Source organism: Thunnus maccoyii, chromosome 16, assembly GCF_910596095.1.
Source record: "Thunnus maccoyii chromosome 16, fThuMac1.1, whole genome shotgun sequence".
NCBI lineage: Eukaryota > Metazoa > Chordata > Actinopteri > Scombriformes > Scombridae > Thunnus > Thunnus maccoyii.
In genome coordinates, this window is record NC_056548.1 from 15,998,857 (window position 1) to 16,010,074 (window position 11,218).

An 11,218-nucleotide genomic window follows, 5' to 3' on the forward strand; every position below is an offset into this window, starting at 1 on the left:
GCAGCTTGGTCGTGTACAGATGGTAATACCAGACCCGCGAAAGGTCTCGCGAGAGTGATCATTTTAACCCAAACCATGGTTTTTCCCTGACCCTAACCAAGTGTTTTTGTGCCTAAACCTAACAAGACCTTAAGCACAGCATTGTCACATCATAAAACATAATTATTTTGTACAACGCACAAAATTAAGAAACAACGCAAACAACTCTCGCGAGAGTTTCTCAACTCTAGCTTTGGTAACCATCGAGACACGTCCGGGGCTGCTTCCCCGGGGTACCTATTACGTAACTTTCGGCACTATATTCTCCATCTCTCGGTCCCACAAGCAACATCATGTTTGCCGTCAGAAACGTCCTCCGCCTCGGATCCAGGTTATCCATCCCCGCGGTGGCGAGGAGGGGATGCGCCGGGGCTGCAATCCCGGTGGACGATGTGGTGAACGGACTCACCGAAGAGCAGATACAGGTTAGCCTAACGAGCTAAGGAGCAACACAAAGTCCACCTTTTCTCTGCAGTGTAACAGCTTGTGGTAAAAAAAAAAACAACTGCTCCAGTGATATGAAAACAAAGTTAAATTACAGGATGGTGTAAGTTTTAAGGACATAAGAAGGCTGTTATTTAAGGACGTAGTGCACATGACGTGATGACGTAACTAGCTAAGGGTAGCCCTTGATATTAGCAGACCTTGCTAACCATTTAAACAGATTTTAAGCACTCGACAGCTATTTAACGTAAATTGACATTCATTATGTGTTCGCTTAATTTAAAAAAATGTTTGCGGTATCAATAACTCATAGGGCCAGCGTTATATTTAGCTTGAACTAGCATTAGCCCTGGTAGCTAAAACAGCTGGCCGGTGTGTTTTGAAAAGGTAGCGAGGGGTTAAAGGTTCACACGAAGCTACTTTCCATTAAGATTTATATATACATTACAAGGTGACAAGAGGTCAGTGGTAGATAGTTGGTACCAAGTGGCAGTCTGGACACTGGTAGGGAGGAGAGCAGGGGGTGGGGTTCATATAAAGGATCTGATTGGATGAAAGGGTCTGCCCTCCAATCCTGGTCATTTATAAAGTTTAATATAATGTCAAGTAACACATTTATGCATGATTGCCTTGCAGTTAAATGAGGGGAAAAACAATGATATATATACATTTGTTAATTAATAATATATCCTTTGTGTCTTTTGCACAGCTCAGGCAGACTGTTCGTAAATTCTGTGCAGAAAAACTTGCACCTCATGCTGATGAGATCGACAAAAGTAATGAATTTCCAGGAATGCGGGTGAGTTGAAGTGCTTCATTGTGCACATAACCTGTTGTTCACTGGTTGAGTTGCATAATTCAGGAAAGTTCAACATGATCCACCCACACCCTTGCTGTATATCTTATGGAAGATCTGTATTTCCATTTAACATGAAACCTATTGAGCAGCATTTTTGTTTTGGTGATAAAACCATCATAAGCTGTTGTGGTACTGTAATTATCTTTTTATGTTGCCTTTCCACCAGGAGTTTTGGAAAGATATGGGGGAGATGGGACTCCTTGGGATCACTGCTCCAGGTAAGACAGCTGGAGGAAAAAAGTGATCAGAGTTAATGATTCAAAGCTGTTCTCTTTTGTTGTTGTTGGTGTTTCCCAGTAAATTTACACTGTATGTTTCTTTCAGTGGAATATGGAGGCACAGGACTGGGCTACCTAGATCACGTCATTGTTATGGAGGAAATGTCACGAGTGTCAGCAGCCATTGCTCTTAGTTACGGTGCCCACTCTAACCTCTGTGTCAATCAGATGGTGCGGCACGGAAACGAGAAACAGAAGGAAAAGTACTTGCCAAAGGTCAGGAACAAAGCAGCTCATACAGTTTGAAAAATGCCTAAAACACAAAAGGAAAGTTGATTTAATCCTTTGTTGTTATCTTTGCCTTTCCTTTTGTCAGTTAATGACAGGGGAGCATGTAGGAGCTCTGGCCATGAGTGAGCCCAACGCTGGTTCTGATGTCGTGTCCATGAAACTTAAAGCCAAGAAGCAAGGTGATTCATTCCTCTGCATCAGTGCTACATACTATAATTATTCAACAGTGTGCTGACTTGTTAATATATTTACTCTACATGAACAGATCTATATTCATTTATGTATATGGATGCCATCCTTGCCACTAAATAGTGCTAGTTTCTGTAGTTTCTCTGCTGTTGATCAGAATCATCATTTTTTTATTTTACTGAATCAAGGCTTTAAAAAAAAAACCCACTGATGGCAATTATTCCTTTTTACACTGAATATCACATTTACCAAGTGACTCTGAAACAGCAGGGAGGCATGTGTGTGCTACATGGCCAGACTGTCAGTGTGAGCAGTGTTTAGAGAGCTGAAAATATTTTCTTCAGAATTCTTTCAGTCAAACAAACAACAAAGCAAAACATTACAACCTGTTTATAATTTAGTCCTGTAGGGCCACAGACTAGTCCCCCCTGAGATAGATGGTCTATCCTGCATTGTATGTATTTAAGTTAACACCATCTCATGTCACATCGAGTCACTGACAAGCTGTGCACCCTGATAAGAGAACTATTTAGGCTGCTCATTTTGCAGCCCGGCAGAGGGTTCAGGAACAGAGAAGAAGTGATGTTTTAATCTCTTTCACAGCATGCACAGAGCTAAGTTTAGAACCTCCTAAGTTGTCTCTTCCCAACATTAACTGTGACTTATTTCACAAACCTGCTTCTAATTTGGTTTTTAAATTATCTGTCATAAGTGTAGTCTCTGTTTAGAACATAGCTACATTTGCATGCTAGTGGTGGACAAGTGGACGTAGACATGGATCACACATTGCTGCATAGATAAGTAATAAAATCAGCAATTTGTATTCCGCCAGCTGCTAAGCATGATGACAGCCAGTCAAGGAAACCATCAAAAGGAAACAAAATGGCATAAAAGAAGATACATAAACATGAATTTCAGATGACATGTCAAAGTGCCATCAGCTCTAGGATGTGATCATTTGGTGACTGCATCTTACCTCGTGCCTTATAAATACTATTTAGAAGCTATTGATGGTTTGCAAGGTTAATGATAGAGTAATGGTGAGTGTTATGATCTGTGCAGGTTTGACCAAAGAGATTGAGGTTTTGTCAGGATGAGAGAAGTTATTGTTGAGGTGTCTGAAAATGTGATTGCCTAAATGTTTTATGAGAAGGTACTTATTAAATGCACTCATGCTTTCTCTACTTAAGCCTGTGAGTAACACCTGTAAATATGTGCTCATTCAAGATTATGGTGTAAGGGATTTTACCATGGATCTAGACAGGTGTTTTCACAATCTTAATTCTGCAGTGTAACTCAGTTTTAGTTCCACTCGATCTTTATTTTAACTGAAGTTTTTCCACAGGTGACTATTATGTTCTGAATGGAAACAAGTTCTGGATCACAAACGGGCCAGATGCCGACGTCCTTATTGTTTATGCCAAGACAAATCCTGAGGCCCATCAAAAAGGCATCACAGCTTTCATTGTTGAAAAGGTAAGTCCAGTCAAGTGCAGATGTATTCTGTCCCCGCCTCAGGATTCACTCGTGGCCAAGGGGATGTGATGGTTTACATGTTTTCATGGTCTGTTTCCTGGTATGTGACTGCCTCAGCCGTTGAATGCATGTGTTTGTCCTGCAGGGAATGCCAGGTTTCTCCACAGCACAGAAGCTCGACAAACTCGGCATGAGGGGATCCAACACCTGCGAGCTGATCTTTGAAGACTGCAAAGTCCCAGGTGTGTTAAAGTGCACACTCTGCCATATTAGGGCTATGCCATATGACAATATACAGGCGGGTGACAAATGAAAGGAAAAACTGGTACAGGTCTGAATGCTTGACCCCTACAGTGAGGGGATCTGGTGGCTCTGTTATGCTTTGGGGAAGGGAAGGGTCACTGCGAATCAATACAAAGTTATTCTGAGTGATCACCTTTATCCTATGATGAAACATTTCTATCCTGATGGGAGTGGTCTCTTCCAGGATGACAATGCCCCATTTCATAGGGCACGAGGGGTCACTGAATGGTTTGATGAGTATGAAAATGATGTGAATCATATGCTGTGGCCTTCACAGTTACCAGATCTCAACCCAACTGAACACCTATGGGAGGTTTTGGACTGATGTGTTAGACAGCGCTCTCCACCACCATCATCAAAACACCAGATGAGGGAATATCCTTCTGAAGAATGCTGTTCATCCCTCCAGTAGAGTTCAGACACTTGTAGAATCAATGTCAAGGCGCATTGAAGCTGTTCTGGCAGCACATGGTGGCCCAACACCTTACTAAGACACTTGATGTTGGTTTTTCCTTTAATTTGTCACCCGTCTGTAAATTGTGTGACAATAGAAAAACGTCTGTCGTTTCATATTATGCTCTATCGTTTATTTCATCATGTTGCAAATCACACTGTTACTGCAATATTTGTCATCATTTGGACGACGCTTTGCGTTCTTCTGCACGGCACGGATGGCAGGCAGGAAATTTGCATGAAGGCAACACAAACGAACATGGAGGAGAGTGAACATGACACAGATCAGGGTAATTCTGAACAGGAGAAGGACTCCAACCAGCCAAGACAAAACGAAGAGCTTGTACCTAAAAGAGGGGCTACTTCCTTTGCATTGACGTGGTTTGGCTATGAAAAGTCTGACACAGACTAGAACTGTACTTTGCAAATTACGTTGCAGACCTTTCCCCACAACAGACTCGAACACATACACAAGAATCATGTCAAACAATAAGTTTCTACTTACCTTTTATATTTTATACATTAATATTTCATATTTTGTTACATGCTTAATTGAAAATTTGCACAAAGGTTCTAAATAAAAGGAGAAAAATAATCAAATAGTAAGTACCTTTTATTTGTGGAGTATATAATTCAAAATGTAATAAGAAACAGGCCTTTCCATGTGGTCATTATATATAAACTATTCATTGAATTTACAGAAAATGCACTTTATCGTGATATGTATCGTTATCTGGATATTAAATGACCCATATCGGGATATGAGATTTCTGTCATATCTCACAGCCCTACATCATAATGCACTTGTGTAAAACAGGAGGATCCACGGTTCAGTACCATCTTTGTTTCGGCTCATTTCTTTGCATGTGTGTGTGTTGTGTGATCCGTGTGCAGATTTAACTTCTTTTTTTTTTTTCTTTTTTTTTTCATGTAGACCTTTAATTTATTTTGATTTAATTTGTTTTAGAGAAGAACATCCTGGGTCCGTTGAACAAAGGTGTTTATGTGATGATGAGCGGCCTAGATCTGGAGAGGTTGGTTCTCTCATCAGGACCTATCGGGTAAGTTCATACCAGAACTAGGCTTGAATTACAACACGGACAGAAATATGAAAATGATGCATAAAATGTGACATGTCTGGTGTAATGTTTATGTCCTCTAGCATATTTGCAAAACATTTAGCTGAAGTTTTGCGTAGTGCTGTCCGTTAGTTGCCTGAATCCAGTCCCCATGCTCACTCATTCATTTTCCTAAGTAATTGCTAATTAATCTGACCTTTTGGTTTTGTGTATTGTACCTCGTAGCACTCCCTCGGGTTTTTCTTAGGAAGTAATTAAAATGTAAACACTGTGTCTGTTGGTTAGATTTTTATGGGTTTGACTGGAGCCAAAAACACAGTAACACAGTTAGTTTGCATGTACGTGCAGTTTACATGCGTCTGCTGTACATGAATGAGGATGTCAGTGTTTAAATTTTATTGAACCCTTTGTTACTGTTTAGAAATGGTTGTAAAGTGAGAGTTGGAACATTATTGCTTTGTTCCACATGCTTATGGAGCATGAAAGAAATGAGCAATAAATCCAAGAAAACTCCATAACAGACATCAAAATGAATGTTTTCACTTTTTTTGTTGGTGTCCCAGACTTAAATTGTTCTGCAGCCTTCAACAGTATCATTATTTTTCAGCATCATGCAGGCGGTTTTGGATTTTTCTGTTCCTTACCTACATGTCAGAGAAGCTTTTGGACAGAAGATTGGACACTTTCAGGTTTTTCAGTCTTCACTTTATACAATAAATTAAAGTCAAATAGAAAAACGTGTTTTTAATAGATAATACCTCAGATGTGAAGCTGTTAGCTACAGAATTAAAAACTGTAATTTGACTTGAGTGAAACTGACCTAATGTGTATTGTTCATCTGTCTGACAGCTAATGCAAGGCAAGATGGCTGACATGTACACCAGGCTGAGCTCCTGTCGACAATATGTGTACAATGTTGCCCGGGCTTGTGACAAGGGACACTTCAGTGCAATGGTGAGAGGATTTCTCGCTCATCTCCATTTTTAGGCATTATATAATTGGTATATAGAAAAAAAGTCATTTTTAAATTTAAAGCGTTGAAAGGTGTTCAATATAGATTATTTCAGGCCTTGGATCTTAAAAGGTATGTTATAAGCTTTGAAACAGTGTGTTTACTTGGTTTATGCTAATGCTTCTACCAAGAAAAATAAGCTTTCAAAATCCCAATCTGTTACTATTTTTCCCACCACTGCACACAATGACTGTGTTGATTTGTGTTGCCATTGCAGGATTGTGCTGGGGTGATTCTGTATTGTGCTGAGAACGCCACTCAGGTTGCTTTGGATGGCATTCAGTGTTTGGGTAAGTGCCAAGAAAATGATGACAACTGAACCTTAAACTGAAGGCAACTGTCATGTTTTTGTCATAGTAGGAAATAGAAGTGGAACAGGAGCAGCTTGGATAACTGGAGTTGGGGAGATGAACCTTTTGTGACATTTTCAATGGACACTTTGCTAGAGCTGCTTCCTGTTTTGGTTTGACTCTCTTTCGCTTTCAGTTGGTGTGACATTTTGAATAAAAATGGTCAGTTCAAGTAATAGCTCAGGTGGAGAGTTCCCTCTTAAATGCCTTCAGTAATCTTTCACTGGGGATAGGTCTTCCCTCCTCAGATGTGGCGATGTTAGCTGTGCTGATGTCTTTCAAGGACATGTCAGAGAGTCGTCTTCCTGAAGGTGGTCAAACTATTAACAGTGAAAACAAGCTCAAAGGGAGGGAAGATGTGCTTCTTAGATTTTAAACTCCTATGATAATAGAGAGAAATGGGAAAACACTATAAACAGTTTGGAAGCCAAGAGATGTGGCTTAGTGGAAGTAATGACTGAGAGTGTAGAGAAGAAATAACACTCAGTTTTACAGTGACATCCATTAATTGTATTGTTAACACCTACTGTGGAGTGGTCTTTCTGATTAAACTTTTGATAGATGTCATTTAATGAGAATGATTGACAGATGATTTACTTTTATGTCGCATGCAGTTTTTAAAAAGACTGAGATACTTTATGCTCATGTTGGACCACCTGTTGCTATTTTTTACCTCATGCTGAGCTGTGACCAGTGCCTTAATTTTCTGTATTTTATACAGAATGTAATAATCTGTGCAAACAAATTTGCATGTCAACTTAATTATGGTTTCATTTCATATCTTTCCTTTTTATAATCTTGCTTAATTTAGACCTCTTCAGCAAATTTTAAACAGCTCCACATGCTGCAGTTGGCTGACTTGATTAATGATTGCATGCTGCAAGTAATGATTATTTTTGAAGATTAATCTGGATTATTTTTTCGATTGATTGATTAGTTGTTTGGTCTTTAACATGTCAGTTTAGGGTTTTTTGTTTGCTTGTTTTCCTTAAAAAGTGACTTGAAATCAGTTGTCTAAATAGTCGGTGATTAATTTTCAGGCAATCGACTAATCGTTGCAGCTCTAAATGTTTGTAAAGTCAGTCACATTTTCAAATAGCAATTTATATATAAGGTTGAATCAGGCTTTTAAATGGATGGAATAAACTTTATTTGTGCAGATGATCACTATTTTAAGCAGCTCAAGGGAACATTGTGTGTATTGTGCACAAAAATGCACACTAACCTTATAACTTTGTTGCACTAGAATAAAGTTAAAGAGTAATGATCTATGTGTCAATGTAGCTTATTTTAGTCACTCTGTCTACCTCATCAACAGGTGGTAATGGCTACATCAACGACTACCCTATGGGACGTTATCTGCGTGATGCAAAGCTGTATGAAATCGGTGCGGGCACAAGCGAAGTACGCCGGCTCATCATCGGACGAGCCTTCAACGCCATGTTCAAATAAGCTGAACTGATCTCTAAAGACTGAATGAGCTGTTTGCCGTGAATGAACACAGTTACTCACACACAGGGCCTTACATCGTATGAAATGTTGCTGCTGTTAGGATGTTGTTGGATTGTCATATGTCTCAGAATCTGTCACCTAGGATTTTAATTCATATATATATAATGTACATGAAATCACTCAGTAAGAGTTAACAGTTACTGACAGGCAAAACAAATTAAATGATGATTCAATGTGAAGTGGCCTTGATGTCATTTTGTTTTTCATATTAGGCTAACTGTAGTCTCCGTTACAGTCACTTGATGACCATTGAAATGCCAATAAAGCAGTAAAATTATTATTATTTAACTTTTTAAATAGGCGGTATCGCACATATAATATTTTCCTGCCATGTCATGAAAATAAGTAAGCATGTTAAAATCTTTGAGGTAGTTGTAAACCAGTTGATACATCTTTTAATTTCAACTGGACTAGATGAAAGCTGATTTTTGTGCCGTGTTGAACACTCCTGCTAGAGCTCCAAAAACTACTGCTGCCAAGAGTTTTGGCTTCAGTATTTGGACGGAAAACATGTACTTTCTCCTTCATCCAGTCAAATTGGCATTTCAACTGCTGTAAGAACAAGTGGTTTCTGATTACTGTTCCATTATTATCAATGTATGAAATCAGCAAATTGATGATTTTGAGGCTGCAGGCTGAGCTGGTAGGAGCTTGGTGTCGCTCCAGGACACTTGGCTACACTACTGTTGCTGGAATAAAACTCAAGTACATCCAGTAATGACTTTCTCCAACCTTAACAGTGTTTATCACTACAGTTAATTTAAAAAAAGCCTCATGATTCTACTTTAATTACTCATAAATGTGTGGAGTTTTGTTTTGTACCTTCCCCTTGGGTTAAATCTTCAGAAACCTCCTTTCATGATTCAGTGCACACTGAAGAGTTTTTCATCAATGAGGAAAAAAGATGTCTGTGGGAACTCTGTTGTAGAGAATCATTAGAAACCTGTTTGTTCCTTTTTGGGAGCAAACATATTCCACTGTTGTATACTGTCTAAATCAGTCCAACAGGAGAAACCCTCCTCATTTGTTTGTCTTCTCCTCTCCAAAGGACTTTGATTTTAACTGTCAGTATGTACAGATTGTATGAACTGTAGTAGTTTTGTTTGCGGTAAATAAAAATAAAAACCTTTTTTTTATTTCTTGACTTGAATTTGTGTGAGTGGTGTGTTAGTCCTTAATTTTATGTCCCACAAGCAGTCAGAATTCAGAGTCTAAGCTGCATTTCACGGAATTCAATCTGCTTTGATTTATAATCAACTTCAGATGGAAGAAGACCTGTGGGGTGTTCCATCAACGCTGCTAATGAAATCAGCGCTTAATTGAAAAAGCCCGGTTTGAATTAATGTCAACTTTCACTCAGGGCTCATGCTGTTCCATTAACACAATTTAGCCGTGTCTTGTCAATGTTAACTCAAACCAGGCTTGAACAAATTTTGGTGCTGGACTGGATCAGCCAGAGGGAGGATTTACCAAACTCTTGCAAGATTTGTATGCAGTGTGTTTCTTCATTATGCATGTAAACTTAACTTTAACCCTAACCCCAACGTTGACCTCAGGCCTAACCCTAACCTTAACCTCAACACTAACCTTGACCCTAACCGTCACCACACTCGCTAAAGTTTGACGCTCCAGCTGATCCAACCTAACATTTACCTTGAACAATCTTATATTATGTATGTGTACAGAGTATATAAGCAGCCCGGAGCATGCCATTGTCAAAAAGAAGATACTATGTCGCAAAAAGAAGCAAAAAACTAGAGCTTCTGTTCTTCTCAGCAGTACTGCAATATTGCCGCAATTAACAAGCAGGGGAGATGGCTTGGCAAAAAATTGCTGGCAGATTAAATGTGTAAGTTATACTAGGCTACTTATTGTTTTATTTTTATTTTTTAGTAAATGAACATTCTGATCACTAGATACAGTAAGACTGTGGCTATATTATCAGTAGGCTAGATAATATCAGATATATGTTTAAAACTCTGGTGTTGCTAACTTAGAAGAACTGACATAACTACAATGCATTTACTGCTAATTAGCCCGATTCAGTGAATTGAAGAATATCTGATAGTGACCCTTGGCCTCTATTCATTCTTCTGTTACATTTCAACAGGAACCATATAAAGAGCCAAGAAGTAATGGAGCAACAAGTGAAAATGAAGTATAAAAACATTTTAAATATGTACCATTCTTGCCACCAAAAAAACAGATGCCACTGCTACTGGTGGACCTCAGACCCACCTGAAGACCTCAGACCCACAGAAGAGCTAGTGTTAAGCTACAACCAGGAGCACCCACTAATGGGGAGGGGACCTCATCAGACATCATTCTCCAAGGTGCTCTGGAGCAATATGTGGAAGCTATTGTCTACTGCTTTTCCTCATAAAGTAGGTCTCCGCTGGCCCACATCATTCACTGAGTGGAGACACTATTTGCCTGCTAGATCCCCCAACTCAAGATGCCCAAGGCTTATCATGTGTGAGTAGCCCTTATTTTGCAAAAACAATGTGCATCTTATACAATTCTTTCTTATTTTGCTTTAACAACTGCAGTGTTTTTCTATTTGCAGGGAGATGACGCCAGCATGTCTAGAGCCCTTGACGAGGAAACTATTTCTGCAGTCATAGAAACGTCAGAGAAGAGACCAAATGTGAAATGTTTTGGATGTGTCTGCATTCTTCAAATTATGTAAAACCATACACCTTGCTGCAGGTCTTGACTGGAACAACAAGCACTTCAGCAAGGAATGAAGTAAGTAATTATTCATGTTGCTATTACCAACTATATAATCAGCTACTCTTTGACACATTTTCTCTTTCACAGGATGTCAGTTCAATTTACAAGCATCATCTGCTTATTGGCATTGAAAGTCAGAAACTGGACATTGAGAGATAAATAAACTGGAGAAAGATGCAAGTATAAATATAAACACAGCTGAAGGTTATGGTTTTGACTTTATTTAATGTCCTCACAGCTTGAACAACATGAGTGAATGA

The 11,218-nt window shown here is 39.1% G+C and overlaps 1 protein-coding gene across 1 annotated transcript; it reads left to right on the top strand.

Annotated features, from left to right (window-relative positions):
- Positions 1-223: 223 nt before the first annotated feature.
- Positions 224-9,375, top strand: ivd (isovaleryl-CoA dehydrogenase). Its single transcript, XM_042389110.1, has 12 exons — positions 224-464; positions 1,193-1,282; positions 1,509-1,560; positions 1,667-1,836; positions 1,937-2,030; positions 3,386-3,516; positions 3,662-3,758; positions 5,240-5,333; positions 5,959-6,040; positions 6,201-6,305; positions 6,581-6,653; positions 8,032-9,375. Exons 1-12 carry the CDS (start codon positions 333-335, stop codon positions 8,163-8,165), a joined length of 1,254 nt encoding a protein of 417 aa, XP_042245044.1. The 5' UTR covers positions 224-332; the 3' UTR covers positions 8,166-9,375.
- Positions 9,376-11,218: the final 1,843 nt, after the last annotated feature.